The following is a 19,167-nucleotide window of genomic DNA, read 5'->3' on the forward strand; positions in this document are numbered from 1 at the left end:
GGACATGAGCTGCAACACAATTATTGTGCTGCACCTAGATATCACTCCTATTTCTTTGTACTGGAATCTTCTACTACCTAAGGATGTTTGCAGAACAGTGTGTACGTGCAGAAAAAACAGCATTTTGCTTAAATGCTTATCAGTCATTTTATGTGGAGGGGCAAGTGATTTTAACTGTATTAAATTTCTGTAGCGAAGGAGCACAGAGGTTATTTAACAAATACTTCTATTTTTTCCCCTGTAGGATAAGAAGCTAGACCAGCAGTATGAGGAGAGCACAAAAACATTCTTCCCTTCCAGTGTATGTATTACAGAAATTTTCTTAAAGGTTCAACTTCTGGCAGCTAAACCTTTGTGTGTGAAATGTACTTCAGAATTGTTTTCATTGTTATTGATAGACTTCTGAAAAGTTGTTCTGGCATGTTTTTATTCAGTATGGCATAAGCAAACTTGCAGTTTAATAACTCAGGATGTCCCAAAGTGCTTTACAGCCAGTTGATTACTTCTGTTTGTAAGGCAAACATAGCCATTTTTTAAATGCAGTATGCCATATAAACAACAATGGGTTGAAGGGCCAAATAATCTGCTTTTTGGTCGTGTTGGTTGAAAGATAAATGTTGGTCAGGGCATTGGGAGAACTGCCTGCTGTTTGATAAGAATATAAGATCTATTATATTTACTTGAAGTGCAGACAAAATATGGCACTTCTGAAACTACATTACCACATTTCAGCTCCTTCCTTGCTTGCACTGATTCGACAGACTAGTTTATGTGCTCAGGCTCTGGAGTGGGGCTTAAACCCACAATCTTTTTGATGAGGCAGTAGTATTATCACTGAGCCATGGTGATAGTTTACTGAGGCAATCTCTGAGCGCACATGCATTAACCTGGGCCATAGTTGGAGGTTAATTGTATAAATTACAGTCAATGAGCTAGGGTCAAATTGTTGTAATGCTGTCTTTCCAAAAAAAAAAATTTGGCATTGTTCCTGTGTACGTAAAATGGCCTGGAAGCAACTGCTTGGAGGAACATCAAGAGACGATGATTAATAAAACATAGTTGATGTTCTATCACCTTAATAACCTGTTAAGAGTTCTCTAGTAGTCTTTAAAACTGGGACGTTTCAGAGATGTGAATCAAAATAGAATTTACCTATATTCTGCAGGACTAACCAGACTTAGTAGACTGATATTTCCCAGTGCGGTTGACATATAGTGTAGTGCTAACACAACCAATAACAGCCACTTGCATTATATAGAACTTTTAACGTAGTAAAATGCCCAAAGGTGCTTCACAAGAGTGTTATTAAACAAAACTTGAGACAAAGCTACAGAGATATTAGGATAGGTGATCAAAAGCAATGTCAAGGGTACATTTTAGGAGTATCTTAAAGGAGGAGATAATAGTACTGGCCAATTGCTGCCTGAAGCCTGCCTCCACCTCCTTTCAGGCATGTGACAATGCTAACTGTTGTGAGTGGTACTGTGAAGTGGCAAACAGCATCACTTTTCTCACAACAACTTCCTCCAGCATGACCTGAGCTTCAGCAGGCATCAAATAGGAGGCATTCACTTTAATTGTCAGTATCCTTTAAATTGAAAGTTGGGTCATGTAAATACACTCATATTGTAATATCCAGATTATTAGCTCTATCTTGAGTGAAGATTACGTTTTTGTCCGTTTTGTATAAAAAACCTTATTTCTGTTTTTTCTGGTCATTGGCAGATTTTTTGTATCATATAACAGCAAAAGTTTAGAACTAACATTTATCAAATTTACTCAAAAGATACATATTTCCCCACAGCTCCTATTGGTGTATGATAGCTCAGTTAAGTCTGAAAGAACATTCTATTACCTACTGGAGGAACTACAAATTTCCACATTCTTTGAAAGTATTCCACTTCTGCACACACAACTGTCCTAGCCCCAAAAATGAACTGACCTGGCATCAGTTGAAAATGCTCTTTGTCTCGATTGGTATCTAATCTCTTATTAGCAGATAAATAACTGGACCCTTGAACAAGGCATTGTATACAGTGGAATCACTTAACCATCTAACTTGCACTTATTTCCTCCCCATCTTTCCTGAAGGCACTGACCAATGCTGGGGCATTTTCACCCTCCAGCATCTCCCACAAATGCTCACTGTTCGGGTGTAAGATTTGACGGTGAGCGCCATCACCAGGTTGTTCAGAGGTTTTGGAGATTGCAACAAGTCCATACCTATTGTAGCCTATTGTTCACATGTGCACTTATCACAGAATAGTGTTCAGGGTGATTAGTGTTGCTGAGTTCTGCCAGAGACCCAGGGTAATGCTCTGGGGACCTGGGTTCTAATCCCACCTCAGCAGATGATGAAATTTGAATCCATTAAAAATCTGGAATTAAAAGCCTGATGATGATTATGAAACCATTGCTGATATTTGTAAAAACCCAGTTGGTTCACTAATGTCCTTTAGGGAAGGAAATCTGCTGTCCTTACCTGGTCTAGCCTACATGTGACTCCAGACCCACAGCTATTTGGTTGACAAAGACAATTAGGGATGGGCAATAAATGCTGGCCTAGCCAGTGACGCCCACACTCCATGAAAAAATTTAAAAAATCAATAATTCTGAGATCTAACAACCCCTCTGGGTTGTGGAGTGCATTTATCAACATAGGACCAGGACTGAAGTTTCTTTTGAGTTTTTTTCTTCTGAGATGAAGGCAACTGGAATTTATAGGCACAAATAACACTTACCTCAAAGAACAAGAAACATAATTTGTACAGACAAAGTGACTAGATCCAAATTTTGCAAAAATTGATGCAAATTATTCTGTTAATGTAGCTGCCTTTACTCACCTCTTGCACCAGGTAATTTCTTACCTGCTCATCAGGGTGAAGAATATCATTGAGAGAGAGAATTTTGTTTTTCACGTCGTGTTAGCGCCAAACACTGGTACTTGGTGCATTTCAGAGTACCCTGTACAGTAGTCCAATCATTTATCATACTAGCCTTGTTATATATGACTTCTATTTTTCGTAAAAAGGCACTCTTGCAGCCTTTCAGTAGATATAATTAGGGAAGTTTCTGGTTATTTTTGTGTTGTATGCTAATTCAGTGGAAGCTAGATTCAAATTACTCAGTGTTTCATTTTGAACCATACTGAATTTGAATTTTGGTCACAGCACTGATAGTGGAATGTTCAACCATACCAGCTAATTTCCTTAACCGGATTAGTGAATTAACAAAAATAAGACCCAAAATAATCTGTGCACGCTCACAATCATGCATACTGTGAATATGAAATTTTGTCTATATTTAGATTAAAAATAAAACACAACTGTGTAGTACATTTTGACTTCTAATGGTAGCTGCAAACATAGTAACTGCCTGGGCTACCATTAAACATCCTGATGTGTCAGTACAAAATGCAGTTTTCTGTTACGAAGCAGAAAATCTTATAAAACCAAATAAACCTACCTGCCCTGACCCATGTTCTGATGTTGAGCATGCACCTACACTTTGCTTAGTCACTCAAGCGTTACTCGGATTCCTTCACTTATGGAATGGATGCAGCGTTTATCAAGTTACCTATTATATATTCAAGTATATTGCCCACACAGTATTCAGAGGGATTATTTTGAAAATGTTACTTGAACGCCCCCAATTCAGTGTTGAGATGCATAATATTGTTGGATTCGAAATTATGTAGAATTGACGGGCTCCTTAGCCTGTTTGTCACATTCAATTCTGGAGTAACTGTGATACTAAATCTGTAACCATAGATTGTGAAGTAAACACCACAAAAGCACAGTTTTCTGATGTATATTATGTTGCTGGACTAGTAATCCAGGGATTTGGACGAATGATCCAGAAACATGAGTTCAGCTCCCACTTGTTCCATTAATGTTGACCATGTTAACTGCTGAATTGTTGTAAAGACTGATTCCCCTAGGGAAGAAAATCTGCCGTCTTTACCCAACTACATGTGACTCCAAACCCACAGCAATGTGGTTGACTGCTAACTGACTTCTAAATTGGTCAATTATTCTGCTGTTGAGAAGGCTCTTATCACCACCTTCTCCAGGGCAATAAATGTTTGCCTAGCCTGCAATGCCGACGCTCCATGAATAATAGATAAAAAAAAGTATAGCTACTGTAAACCCATGAAGTGCAAGTGCAGTTCTTAGATGATGTCACTTTTTTTTGCCAGAAAGACACAAAAATCCTGAGCCATCTCTATTCTAGAATATTATTGCCAACATACTGTGTTGTAAAGTGTATTTTTTTTTACTGTTTACTGCAGAACCCTGAGATGTTTAGTAGCCTAGAGTCTGCCTCAGTTCGAATAGTGAAGTCTCTTCCTCAGTCTACGAGCCGTTTTCAACCACCTCCACCACCACCACCGCCACCACCAGTTACTGTTCCAACAATGGTAGTGCCAACAAAAACTGACCATCATCGGATGGACACTATACAGGAAGATCCTAGCGCTGACTCTCTAATTGGTGAGAGTGGGTTAGATGAGGATCCTTTTCCAAATAGTAGCCAGACAGCAAAATCTTTTGAAGATTTAACAGGGCATTCTGTCAACAGGAGTGACAAGGCATTCAAATTGCAGCGACAAGCCCGGATTGACAGTAAGGAAACAGAATGCTGAGTTCCTCAGTCAGAGTAGTCATTTTTTTTTAAAAAGCTGAATTATTTATCATGTGGCTTCTCTGATTTTTGTTACAAATTAAATCGAACTATCTGTAAATTTGATATGGTCTACTTCCCTGTATGTGCAGTATTTTTTAAAGAACTGGTAATTTGACTCCTTGCTTGAAGCTCCTATAACTGGCCCTGAAGTACGCAATCTGATTCTAAATGCAGCCCTTTTTTTAAGTAAATGAATAAATTTGGGCCAATCATGACTTAGCACAAATAATTCAAATCCTTGAGTAAATTATCATTGGTATTTTTTACAATGCATACCTGTACATAGTCATCAAGTCTTGCAAGCAATGCAAATATATTTTATTTTATTTTTTAAAAAAATAATTCAAAAAACTGACACTGTTTGAAAGGACTGATGCAAATTGCTACCCTGTCACATTTATAACTAACATTCAGTCATGTTCTTCTCTATATCAGTACTTGCAAGCAGTGTGGGCAGATTAATGCTGCAATTTTTGTAATGATTTAAGGCTTTTGTGAATATAAAAACTTTGGGGAACTATTATGATAGCATTGTACTTTAATAAAGAGTTTGGATTTTTAATTGATTTGTCTGTTTTACCGAGAAACTCCAAATATTGGAAAGGAACTCTAAATGGGTGTAGTAAGAAATCAATTATTAAGAACAATGATCAGTATGCAAACTCCATTTTAGTGCAAAAAATACTTCAGTTATATTACTTTGTTGGTGAAATTTTAAAGGTTGAGCCCAGTTTTGAAAATGACTGGGAGTGGAGAATGATATGACTTTCACTGATCAGACCCATGTTTGATCAGTCAGGTTTTTGATGCCAGAGTCTGAAATAAAAACATAAAATACTGAAACTGCTCCGCAGGGTTGGCAGCATCCACAGTATTTTGCTTTTGTATCAGCCCTGAATCTGAATGGGTCCATTCCAGGTGTTACAGCCTTTGACATTTATAATTTTCATCCCCCTTGCATCCTTCTAGACCAACAGCCGAGATTTTGAGTTGATATCGGCCATCAATTCCTTTCCTTCAGGTTAAATTTATTGAACTGAAATCACCAAAGATGAGTGTTGTCTCAGTACCTCAAGCACACTATATTGGAAAGTTTTTTTTGTGTTTGTGAATGGTGAGAAGAATAAGACATAGGCAAGGATACGGCAGCAGTAAGTTGCAGCAGGACGTTGCAGAAGCAGTTAGATTTTTTTTTGAGAAAGCTGCAAAGCAGTGAGGCCCATGTAACATTGGCAACTATAAACTATTTTCAAATTGTTATATTAGCATGTGTTTATTTTGAAGCTTTTACATGTTACAGATCTCAGTATGTTATTCATTTCTCTCCTCCCATTACTGAGAATACACTGTTGAGCACTTTGATGACTACTTTGAGGTTACTAAGAACAGTTTTTAAACAGGTTAAACCGTGCCTCTCCCAATTGAATAATACAGTTTAGTGAGAAAGATATCCAGTAGATAAAAGCAAAATACTGCGGATGCTGGAAATCTAGAAAAAAACAAAAATACCTGGAAAAACTCAGCAGGTCTGACAGCATCTGCAGAGAGGGATACAGTTGACGTTTCGAGTCCGTATGACCTTTCATCAGAACTAAGAAATATAGAAATGAGATGAAATATAAGCTGGTAGAGGGAGGTGGGACAGGTAGAGCTAGATAGGGGGCCAGTGATAGGTGGAGGCCAAGAAGAGACTGCCAAAGATGTCACAGACAAAAGGACAAAGGGGTGTTGACGGTGGTGATATCATCTAAAGGATGTGCTAAGGGGGACATTAAGGGTAGCAAGCAGGACAAGCTAGTGGCAGATGGCCCTAGTGGGGGTGGGTTGGGGGCAAGGGATCGAAATGGGCTGAAAGGTGGAGATGAAACAATAGATCGAAATAAATTTAAAAATAGGTGGGAAAAGAAAAATAAATATGTAAAAAAAAATTATAAATTATTGGAAAAAGGGGGTGGGGAAGGAGAGAGTTCATGATCTGAAATTGTTGAACTCAATATTAAGTCCGGAAGGCTGTAAAGTGCCTAGTCGGAAGATGAGGTGCTGTTCCTCCAGTTTGCGTTGAGCTTCACTGGAACATTGCAGCAGGCTAAGGACGGGCATGAGAGCAAGGTGGTGTGTTGAAATGGCAAGCAACAAGGAGGTCTGGGTCATGCTTGCGGACAGACCGAAGGTGTTCCGCAAAGCGGTCACCCAGTCTGCATTTGGTCTCCAGTCCAGTAGAGCCTTGCTTGCATTTTCCAGTTGGTAACTGACCTTTTTAACTGTGAATGGAACAATAGCCAGGGTGGTATTTCTCACAGCAAATGATACCTGATTGAAGCCTATCCTATAAGTGAGGAATTCTGCTCAGTATGCCACATGACAGCAGCTGTACTGGGAAGTGGAGATTATCAATAATTTCAAAAGAAAATTGCATGGACGTTTGAAAGAATGGGGCAACAGAACCGATTGGATTGCTTAATGGGCTACTCCTATGCCGTTAAGATAAAAGCAAAATATTGCAGATGCTGGAAATCTGAAACAAAAACAGAAAATGCTGGAAAAGCTCAGCAGGTCTGACAGCATCTGTGGAGAAAGAAACAGAGTTAACGTTTCGAGTCCGTATGACTCAACGTCAACTCTGTTTCTCTCTCAATGGATGCTGTCAGACCTGTTGAGTTTTTCCAGCACTTTCTGTTTTTACTCCTGTGCCATAATGAGTCTGACTCAGCAAGAGAGAGCCAATTGATTGTTTAATGCTGGCTTGTTGAGCTGCATGACTAAATGTAGCTGCTTGCTTTCTTTAGCTCTTCTGGAAGAGTCCCTCTCACAGACAATGAGGCTGGCATGCTGCCAGCATGGTTGGTGGGGTCACTTGTGCCTCCAAAGCAGCAGGTCAGCTATTCCAGTTATAGAAATGACCTCATCCTACTACCCTCTTCTGTCCCCCAACTCCTCTAAAAATCTGAGACAAGGTTAAAATCTAGCATCTGGTACAGCATGCCTTGTAATGATTCTTATACAAACTAAATAGTCAACCACCATGGAAAAGCATAATAAAAGATTAGCTCAGTTAGTGACAGAACTGAATTTCTTTTAGTACCTCTGCAAATGCACCAGTTGTATCAATGATATATCCATCTGGTATGATGTGTGCATTTACTGCCGCTCTTTGTAAACTATGTTCTGTAGCTTCTAAGTTCAATGGAACATGAGTCCAGACATGCTCAATGTGTTGAAACCCTCTGTGTGGTTCAATTACACCAGTAGGCTGGCTTCGGGGTTCAGGTGATCTATGTCACTCCAGTGAGGCAGGATCATTGGCAGTCTTTTAATTTTTTTTTCCAGCAGGGGCCACAAATGGGTTTCCAGAAACTCATTTCCTTTCTCTGATAAATGTAATCCATCCGAAAGATATGAGGAAAATTCCTATAATGAATCAAAAAATGGACCTTCAAAGTTATGCAGTTCAACTGATAAGTGCTAGATATATAATTATATATTCACAGATGAACTATTTTAAAACGACTACAGTCATTGTCGAGTGCCATTGCCAACACGCACCAAAGCTGCAGTACTCTATTAAGCTTTCATACAAAGTATACAGCTAAGATAAATTCTATGAACTTTTAAAAAAAAGTACCTTTCATATGGAAAGTATGGGAGTGATTACTACATTCTTATCCCAGCTGCTGTCTTCCCAAAGAGGGAGCAGATGTAAGGGACTAAAATTAAACCTGCAGTGGGACCCTAGGTAATCGATATCACAAATCCATTATGCTTTTTTAATAAATATCTTGATTCATGTCCCATTGTTTTCATAAAAGTTTTTTTTTTACAGGTTAATACATTGGTGTGAAAAAGCATTCTATCTTATCTGAAGAATGCATAGTTTATTCTACGTGAAACAAAACTTCTTAAAACATAATGCAGTCATGAACAAATTTTGGTCAGCCAGATAGCTGACATGCATGAAAATTATTACCATGTTTAAGACTTGCTGATAAATTCACATATCCGGAGTCTGTTTTCCTTATAGATTGCATACGTCCTTTCCCTCATGGGAGATCACTTCCTTAATTCTAAAGCACTTTTCCACACTAAAATAAAATAGGTGCTTTTTTGTACAAGTTATGAAAACAGTGGGAGATGATTCAAAATATCGTAAAGAAGCATAATGGATTTGTGATACATCTAGGAAATCCATTATTTAGGGTTTAACAACAGAATCTAGGGGTAAGAGTGAGGAACAACACTCCTACGAAATGTGTGTAAGGATTCTGCTGTGGTTTAACATGTCAAAACTGTTGCATAACTCAACAGGAAGTATAGCAGTGCTTTGCAACTAGAACTATCCCACCTTTTACAGAATTAGCCTGCAGGATTATTTGCACCAGAGTTGGTAGCTTTAGCCTCTGGTATGGGATCTGTTTCTCCAAGTTTTATCAGTAAGTCAACAACTGGCTGATGGGATACAACACTGAATTTTACTCTTAGTCCAATTAGTTTCCTTCCTGGAACCTTTCCATGCAAGTGCAGGAGATACAACACCTGCAATTTTACCTCCTTATCATCCGAGGCCCCAAACATTCATTCTAGGTGGTACAGCGATTTATGTGTACTTTCTATTTAATATATACTGTATTTGCTGCTCATAGTATTGTCTGCTCTACATTAGAGAGACCAAACACAGATTGGGTGACCACTCTACGGAACACCTCTGTTCTGAAAGCACGACCCTCAGCTTCTGATCACCTGTCATTTTAATTCTCCATCTTGCTGACCTCTGGGACTCCGTGTACCATCTTGAAGATGCACTGCAGCAACTCACTGAGGCTCCTTCACCAGCACCTTACATATGAATTAGGAGCAGGAGTAGGTCACTCGGCCCCTCGAGCCTGCTCCACCATTCAATAAGATCATAGCTGATCTGATTTTAATCTCAACTCCACATTCCTGCTTACCCCTAATAACCTTTCACCTGCTCGCTCATCAAGAATCTCTCTACCTCTGCCTTAACCATATTCAAGGACTCTGCTTCAACCACCCTTGAGGAAGAGAATTCCAAAGTGTCTCAACCTTCAGAGAATTTTTTTTCCTCATCTCTGTGCTAAATGGGTGACCCATTATTTTGAAACAGTGACCCCAAGTTCTAGATTCTCCCACAAGAGGAAATATCCCTTCCACATCCACCCTGTCAGGGTCTTATATGTTTCAATCAAGTTGCCTCTTACTCTTCTAAACTCCAGCGGATACAAGCCAAGCCTGTCCAGCCTTTCCTCATAAGTCAGCCTGCCCGTTACAGGTATTCGCCCGTTACAGGTATTCATCTAGTAAACCTTCTCTGAACTGCTTCCAATGCATTTATATCTTTCTTTAAATAAAGAAACCAATACTGTACACAGCACTCCAGATGTGGTCTCACCAATGCCCTGTATAACTGCCCTAATCTTGTATTCAATTCTCCTTGCAATAAATGATAACATTCTGTTAGCTTTGCTAATTACTTGCTGCATGTGCATACTAACCTTTTGCAGTTCATGCACTAGGGCACCCAGATTCCTCGGCATCTCAGAGCTCTTTCACCATTTAGATAATATACCTTTATTTTTATTCGTCCTGCCAAAATGGATAACCTCACATTTTCCCACATTATACTCCATTGCCAGATCTTTGCCCACTCACCTAACATATCTATATCCTTTTGTAGCCTCCTTATGTCCTCTTCACAACTTACTTTCCTACCTATCTTTGTGTCATCAGCAAATTTAGCAACTGTACCTTCGGTCCCTTCCTTTAAGTTATTTACATAAACTGTAGACTTGAGGCCCCAGCACTGATCGTCACATCCTGCCAAGAAAATGAGCCATTTATGCCTACTGTTTCCTGTTAGCCAGCCTATCATCTATCCATGCCAATATGTTATCCCCTACACCATGAGCTTTTATTTTCTGCAATAACCTTTGATGAGACATCTTATCAAATGCCTTCAGAAAATCTCTGTACAGAACATAAACCAGTTCCCCATTATCCACAGCACCTGTTACTACTTCAAAGAACTCCAGTAAATTGGCTAAACATGATTTCCCTTTCACAAAACCATGTTGAGTCTGCCTGATTACCTTTAATTTATCTAAGTGCCCTGTTATAACATCTTTAATAATAGCTTCTAACATTTTTACTATGACAGATGTTAAGCACCTTCCAACCCTGCAACCTCTACCACCAAGAAGGACAAGGGCGGCAGACATATGGGAACACCACCAACTGCATGTTCCTCTCCAATACACTCACCTTCCTGACTTGGAACTATATCACCCTTCCTTCATTGTCACTGGGTCAAAATCCTGGAAACACTCTCATTGCACTGTGGGTGTACCTACACCACATGGACTGCAGTGGTTCAAGAAGGTGGTTCTCCACCACCTTCAGAAAAACAATTAGGGATCGGCAATAACTGTTGGCCTTGCCAATGATGCCCACTTCCCAAGAAATAAACTCAACAATTTCAGACCATGATCTCTGTCCCCATTTTGTTCGTAAGTTTTAGTTTTCCCTTGATTTTGCTTTTGGAAGGCAGCTGTTCATTAATCTGCCATTGACACCTCATCTTGACACATCTTTTATTTCTTTTTGTCCCATTACCACTCCCTTTGGCCTTGCACTACTAATCCTTTTATCACTTAATGTTTCCCATCTTCCACCTATCTCAGGCCTTCCCTTTTATTCTTTTTCTACTCTTTCCCCTTTTCACTTGCTTAAAAACGATTGCATTTCTAACTTATCCCAGTTCTGTGGAAAGGTCATCAACCTGAAACGTTAATTCTGTTTTTTTGTCCACACAGCATTTTGGTTTTATTAGCAGTTTTCCTGCATTTCTTTTTGCAAGCATGGGTCACTGGGTCAAACTCTTGGTACAACCCTCCCAAACATGTGGTTCGAGAAGGCAGCTCACCACCATCTTCTTGAGAGCAATTAGGGAAAGTCAACAAATGCTGCCTTTGCCAGGGACACTCATATCTTGAATGAATAAGAAAAAAACCTGACTGGAGAAGTAACTCTGATCATATTCAAGTTCTTTATCATTTATAACTCCTTTGCAGCTTTACTATATCCTACAAGTGTCATGCATTACAAATTTTTCACAGTGCATCTTCTCTTTCCTTACCTGGTTCTCCATTTGCATCAATGTCCAGAGATCAAGCACATCAGTCCCACATTCTGTTGCTACTTTGACACAGGCCCCAGCATACTGGTTGGTTATGGAATTATGTCTGTTCAATATACTACCTAAAAAGGACACAGTAGTAAATGACCTCCCTTAGTATTACACAGTAAGTAGCACAAAGTACACTTTTGATGGAGCACACATCTACAGAGTCCTTAACTCGGTAACTTGGTGAGTGCAGGAATTCGATGCAGTGAGAGCAAAGTCGCTGTTCTGGTATTTTAAAAATGAGTGGTCTGAGTGCGAGAGCAAGAGACAGCAAGACCTGAGAGCCAAGGTCTACTACATTAATAGGTAAGCAGGTAGGTGATTGGTTGGTGAGTCTTAATCTCTTTTTTCTCTAAACAAAGGCAGCAGTTTAAATGAGGGCTGAGATATAAGTATTGTATTAAATTTATAGCTTAACTAGTTAAAAAAAATTATAGTTATAAAATAATCACTGATATTTCAAACTTAATAAGTCAAATAAAATTTAGAGATGGCAAGGGAGGTGATCTGTTGCAGTTGTAGCATGTTGGGGCTGTGATCCACAACAACCACATCTGCAGTTCAGTGTCTGCAGCTCGAGGAACTTTGGCTTCGAGTTGATGAGCTGGAGTCCTAATGCATCAGGAAGAAGGGGAATGTTACCTGGACACTTTGTTTCAGGAGGCAGCCACACCCTTAGGTACATCAGATTTTGTCCGTGGTCAGGGACACAGTGTGGTTCCAAGTGAGGCAGCTATGAGGATCCAGAAGATAGCACAAGAAGAGCCTCAGCCCTTGCAATTGTCCAACAGGTTCGATGTTCTTATAACTAGTGTGGACCAGAGCAGGCAGTAAGGGTGAGTAAACTGACCACAACACTATGCTGCAGGGAGCTATTCACTTGTGGGGGGGGGGGGGGGGGGAGTAAAAAAAATGTTGTAGCAGTAATAGGAAACAGTTGGACACAGGGATGGACACAGTCAAGAGTGAGTCCCAAACTGTCTTGCTTGCCACGTGACACGGATACAGGTGCCTCCTTGAGGCTGGAGAGAGACTTGGAGTGGGAGGGAAAGGATCCAGTTATTGTGGTCCATGTGGGTAGTAACGGCACTAAAAAAGACGGTCTGATATGGGAGTATGATCAACCAGGTGTTAAATGAAAAAGCAGAACCACAAAAATAATGTTATGTGAGCCACAAGCAAATTGGCAGAGTAAATAAGATCAGAGAGTTGAATGCATGGATCAAAGGTTGGTGTGGGAGAAATGGGTTTCGATACATGGGGCCATGGCACTAGCACTGGGAAAAGATGTAGCTGTTCCGTTGGGCCGGGTTTCACTTGAACCATGGTGGAACCAGTGCCCTGGTGAATCAAATAATGAAGGCTGTAGAGAGGGCTTTAAACTGAACAGTGTGGGGGAGGGAATTCAGGAGAAGGGAAATTTAGGAAGTTAAAGAGAAAGGACAAAGCAATAGTGCAGGATAGTGATATGGGTAATGATAACTAGAGTGTGACAGGAAGGGACAGAGCGTACAAACATAAGAGTGCACCAGCAAAAACGGTCACAATAGGAAAAAAATGGTAAAAAGATAGAATAAAGGCTCTTTATCTGAATGCACACAGCAGTCATAACAAGATAGATGAATTGATAGAAATAAAAATGGGTATATGATAGATATTACAAAGGCACAGTTCCAAGGTGACCAAGGCTGAGAGTTGAATATTCAGGGTGACGACATTTTAAAAGGATAGGAAGAAAGGAGGAAGAAGTGGGGTAGCTTTGATAATAAAGGATGAGACCAGTACAGTAGTGAGAAATGATCTTGGAAGATCAGAAGATCAAGATGTAGAATCGGTTTGGGCAGAGGTAAGAAATAGCAAGGGAAAGAAGACACTGGCGGAAGCAATTTATAGTCCCCCTAACTGTAGTTACACAGGACAGGAAGAAATCAAGAAATAATTAGGGCATGTAAGAAAGATACTGCAATTATCGAGGGCGAATTTAATTTCATATTGATTGGACAAATCAAATTAGCAAAGATAGACTTGAAAATAAGTTCATGGAGTCTATTCAGGACAGTTTCATCGAACTATGCGTTGTGGAACCAACCAGGAAACAGACTATTTTAGATTGGGTAATATGAAACAGGTTTAATTAATGATCTCATGGTAAAGGATCTTTGGATGCAGAGTAATCATAACATGACAGAACTTCACAATAGGAGCATTATAAAACAAAGTATGACACTGAGCCACATATTAGGTCACGCGACCAAAAGTTTGGTCAAATAGGTCGTTTTTAAGGTGTGTTTTAAGGGGGAAAGTGAGGTAGTGTGTTATAGGAAGAGAATTCCAATGTTTGGGGTCCAGGCAATTCAAGGAATGGTGGAGCAATTATAATTGGAAATGCACAAGAGGCCACAATTAGAGGAGCACAGATATTTCGGAGAGTTGTGAGGCTGGAGGAGATTAGGGAGGGGCAAGACCATGGAGGGATTTGAAAACAAGGGTGATAATTGTAAAGTCAAGACTGGGAAATGCAGGTCAGCCAGCACAGTGGTGATTGGGGAACTGCACTTGGTGAGTTAAGACACAGCAGAGTTTTAGAAGACCTCAATTTACAGAAGGTAGAATGTGGGGCACCAGCCAACTATGTGTTGGAATAGTCGGCCGGAAATTTACGGCCCCGTTGGCGTTGGGCATCATGGCAGGACAACATGATACGAAGGCCAAAAATTGGTTTCATGCCATTGTGAAGCTAGTTTGTGAACATCTGCTCCACCCGTTAATGGTGGGCAGTGTTTCCCGTCACCGCATGTCAGGAACATTATTTTAATACATTTGCATTTAATTATAAACCCTGCTCGCTGGAATCATCCTCTCACGCTGGATCATCTGGGCATTATGCCAATGTGTTTCACAACTGTACATAAGCAATGTGCACCTGGCGAGCTGCACTTCACTTGGGACTTCGAGCATTGTTTACTTACCTTGCTTTGGGCAGCACTCGCTGTTATCTGCACCAGGCTTTGCCACCACTATCACTTTTAGTGGGGCTCGGGCAGGTTTCTACTAGATCAGCCACATGTGGGTTTTCAATGGCTGCAGGGCTAGGGCTTGCTTGGGGAAGGGGGAGAAGGCAAGGAAAAAGGCTGCAGGACAAGAGCTGTAGTGGGGAAGGAGGGTATTCCAGGGTATGTATGGGGGCACATGTTGATCTGTGCAAGTGGCCTAAGGACTGAGGAGGCAGTCTCCAGAGGAGGTGAGGACAGATGGACGTGAGGTTGTGTGTGACAGAATGGGTGGTGGTGACCCTTGAGCTGGTAGTGAGTGAGATGCCGGTGAATGTGTGTTAGGCTTGAGTGTATGAGTTTAAAGTGATGAGATGTTTGCCATACCCTGGCTGCATGGATGAGCTCATTCATCCTCTATCTGCATTGGATGGCCAACCTCTTCTGTGCAACATTAGCACTGATCACCACTGCCATCGCCTACCAAGCAGGAGTGATAATGTTGCTGCCCCTCTTGCAGCCAGAGTGGGGGTAGAGAACATCACAGCGGGCCTCCACAGCGTCCAAGAAGCGCTTGAGGGCTACAGTCTTCTTGCCTTTTGGGGCCATGTCGTCTTTGCTGCAGTCCTGGGCTGGAAGCACTGAGCGCGGCTGTACTTTAAATGTGGTGCCTGCTGTTTTGAAGCAGCGAGGTGACGGCGTTGCAGGTGAATCACCGCCCGCCCACCATCGAAACGGCATGTATCCCGGGAATGCATAATTAATATAGTGGGCTTAGGACATTTCCCCACCCACTACCAGACTTAGTGCAAATCTGGGACGTTTCCACTCTTCGTTTGGGAATCTAGAACCAGCAGCCAGTTTCAAAATAATGGGTCTCCCATTTAAGATGGAGGTGAAGAGGAATTTCTTTTCTCAGATGGTCATTGATCTTTGGAATTCTCTACCCCAGAAAGTAGTGGAGACTGTGTCATTGGATATATCCAAGGCTGAGTTAGACATATTTTTGATCTACATGGGAGTTGAGGGTTATGGGGGCAAGCAAGAAAGTGGAGTTGAGGCCACAATCAGACCAGCCATGATCTTATTAAATGGCGGAGCAGGCTCAATGGGCCGAATTGTCTGTTCCAGCTTTTTTTTTTCTTATGTTCTTACTGCATGTCCCTCAGGAAAAACAATTATACAGAAAATCTACACGCAATTGGAACATACAGCTAGTCTCTTGCAGCCATATGCAGTGTGGTTCTAGAATAATATTAGAAGCTGCAGAATTTACAACAAATGGAGTAATCAGAAATGTTAGCTGCATGTAGATTTAGATCTTAACTTTTCAGAACCAATAAATTTAAATTTTATAACCCATTTATACTATGGTTTCGCTGCTAATTGTATCTTTACTTTGTAACATAAAAACATTGGTGGACCAGGTGTTGGAGACGGTGATCTGTGCTAACCGTGCAGCCAACATAAGGGCTACCTCTGACTACAGCGTAAACAGAGGTTGTGAGCTAACATGAAAGATGGCAAACAAACATGGCTGTGGCCAGTCTGAGGGGTGGGGATACTGCTGTTCCACTCTGTATAGACAGTATAATGGGTTTTGCCTTTGCCTGTACAGAGCTTGGACAAGTTGACAGTGCAAGATATATTATTTTAATTTCCAAAACTTGTGTGTGCACACCATTGCTGCATACACTCAGGTTTTTTTGTTTTTAAGTTTTTCTTAAAATACTTTTTCCCATCACTAGTCATTCCTTAAATTGTTGGGAAAGTATTGCAAAAATCAGAGATGGGGGAAATTCAACACCTCTGCTTAGCCTTGGAGTGGGTATGCTTGCTCTCAATTTCCCCCAGTTGACATTACAATTTCCCTGTTTAAATTACAAGACAGCTCTAACAACAGAGGGGCTGGCATTCGACATATAAGAACCACTTCCTAGAAGTGCTCATTGGTACATAGATCAAAAAATAGGATTTAAAAAAAAGATCTAAGATAAATATAGGAGGATAATAAATTGAGAGATTAGGGGAATTTGAAATACTATAGTTCAACATAAAGCAACATAGCAAAGTTTTTTATAAGCACAAATGAGGCAAAAGGGCACAAAAGGGGTAAGACCACTTGGAGATGAAAGGGTTCATCTTGAATTTGAATGAGGAAATAGCAAAGGTGCTGAACAAATATTTAATGAGTTTTTAAGGGAAGTCGAAAGGCAAACGGAGTGCAGCTAAGGAAACTGAGTGCAGACTTGGAGCTTCATGAGAGGGGGAGTTCAGGGAAGGTGGAGAGGTGGAAGGAGGTGTTCAGGTGGAATTTTCCATGCCCCCTCGCGTCGAGCGTGTTCGGTAGCGTGAGCGGACAATATGGCAAGAAGGCCAAAAATCGGTTTCACGATGTCATGAAACCAATTTGCAATCATCTGCTCTTCCCGCCAATGGCAGGCTGTGTTTCCCACCCTTAGACGTTGGGAACCTCATTGAATATATCTGCATATCATTATAAGCCCAGCTCAGCAGAATTATTCTCCCCCCCATCTGGATTGTCCAAGCATCAATCACGCTGACCTGTTTCACAGCAGCATACATAAGGCATGCACTTGGTGGGCTGCACTTCGAGGGGAACTCTGAGGTGAGTGCACAGTAAAGCTGCGCACTCGCGAGGGTCATCTGTTGGACTTCAAGGTTGAGACCAGTTTGGGGGGGGGGGGTTGCAGGGCAAGGGCTGCACTGCAGCTGAGGCGAGTTGGGGAGGGCAAGGACTGCCCTGTGGTTGAGGTGAATTGGGGGGATCGGGGGGGGCAAGGGCTGCCCTGCAGTTGATAGTAGTGCACAAGCATGTGCGGGATGAGCTGGGAGGGAAGTGGCCATGCATCAGGGAAACCTTGTATAAAGTGACCATTCCTCCGCAGTTGAGACGCAGCCACATTGATATGCTTGGATTCGAGCCTCTAGCTTATCTGCCCACTCGAGCAACACAGAGGCATCAAAGTGCCACCAAGTGCTCCAAAGCTTTTCACCCCATGGGCACAGACTGCAAACTAATGAGCGTTTTAGTGGACTGCAGAACAGTTGGACAACTGCACACGTTGTACAATCTCCTTGCAAAAGCTGGCCATGGAGCAGTCACTGGTGGAGGTGCTCACAGCCCCTTACAAAGTCATCATCCCGGTTTGGACCAGTCTCCCCCATGGTTCAACAGGGCAGCCTTGCAGTGCAGGTTAGGAGAATGTCTGTGCCTGAGCTGAGAGCACAGCATGCAGTCCAGTGGGCAAAGCTGCTGCCAATCGGTCAGGTGGAGTGGGGCGAAGGAGGGTGGGGTTTCAGGCAGCCATGTAAGCTCTGAATATGATCGGATAGCTATTACGGAGATGTGGCTGAAGGATGACGAGGATTGGGTCCTGAGTATTGAGGGGTGTTTGACCTTCAAGAAGAATAGGAAGCTGGTAAAGGTGCAGGGGTAGCACTGTTAATCAAGGATGGTATATGTACAATAGTTAGAGATGACCTTGGTTCAGGAGATCAGGATGTAGAATTAGTTAGGGTGGAGATCAGGAATAATAGGGGAAAGAAGTCACCAGTGGGAGTGGTCTACAGGCCCCCTAACAGTAACCACAGTATAGGACAAAGTGTACAAGAAGAAATATGGGTACTTGTGATTATGGGATGGCAATAATCATGGGTGACTTCAATCTACATATGAACTGGAAAAATCAAATTGGCAGTAGTAGCCTGGATAAGGAGTTCATTGAATGCTTTCAAGATAGTTTCTTAGAAAAGCATGTCCTGGAACCAAACAGAGGGCAGGTTATATTAGACTTTCTATTGTGTAATGTGATAAGATTAATTAATGACCTCAGGGTAAAGGCACCCCTTGGTAGCAGTGACCACAATATGATTGAATTTTACAGCCAGTGTGAAAGGGAGAACAGTGGATCTAAGACTATTATTTTAAACTTAAATAAGGGCAACTACGTGGGCATGAAAACTGAGCTAGCTGAAGTTAACTGGGATACTAGGCTAGGGGATAGATCAATAGAGAAGCCGTGGCAGACGTTTAAGAGGATATTTCAGAATACTCAGAATAAGTATATTCCTATATAAAGAGAAATTCTAAAGGAAGGAGCCAGCATCCATGGTTAACTAAAGAAGTTAGGGAAAGCATCAAACTTAAGGAAAAGCATATAACTGCAAAGATGAGTGGCAGGTCAGATGATTGGTCAGGATATAAAGAATGGCAGCAAATGACTAAAAGGTTAATCGGGAGAAAGAAATCAGAGTATGAGAGAAAGCTAGCTA

The 19,167-nt window shown here is 41.3% G+C and overlaps 2 protein-coding genes across 6 annotated transcripts in view; one reads left to right on the forward strand and one right to left on the reverse strand.

Moving 5' to 3' along the window:
* Positions 1 to 19,167, forward strand: part of adam17b (ADAM metallopeptidase domain 17b) — a 112,585-nt gene that overhangs the window by 72,722 nt on the left and 20,696 nt on the right. For 2 of the 5 annotated variants that reach the window (XM_078541633.1, XM_078541634.1), the window contains exons 18-19: positions 245 to 301; positions 4,292 to 5,248. In XM_078541633.1, coding sequence (XP_078397759.1) covers positions 245 to 301; positions 4,292 to 4,645 — 411 coding nt within the window. In that variant the 3' untranslated portion in view covers positions 4,646 to 5,248. Of the gene's footprint in view, positions 1 to 244; positions 302 to 4,291; positions 5,249 to 19,167 lie in introns of those variants that run through there. The other 3 variants (XM_078541635.1, XM_078541636.1, XR_013576579.1) reach the window with 2 other exon arrangements.
* iah1 (isoamyl acetate hydrolyzing esterase 1 (putative)) overlaps positions 7,780 to 19,167 on the reverse strand; it is a 30,575-nt gene continuing 19,187 nt past the window's right edge. Inside the window, exons 5-6 of the mRNA XM_078541641.1 lie at positions 11,834 to 11,955; positions 7,780 to 8,094 (exon numbers count right to left, since the gene is read on the reverse strand). Of these exons, the coding sequence (XP_078397767.1) occupies positions 7,924 to 8,094; positions 11,834 to 11,955 (293 nt within the window). The 3' untranslated portion in view covers positions 7,780 to 7,923. The remainder of the gene's footprint in view (positions 8,095 to 11,833; positions 11,956 to 19,167) is intronic.

Source organism: Cetorhinus maximus, chromosome 5, assembly GCF_964194155.1.
Source record: "Cetorhinus maximus chromosome 5, sCetMax3.hap1.1, whole genome shotgun sequence".
Taxonomy (NCBI): Eukaryota; Metazoa; Chordata; class Chondrichthyes; order Lamniformes; family Cetorhinidae; genus Cetorhinus; species Cetorhinus maximus.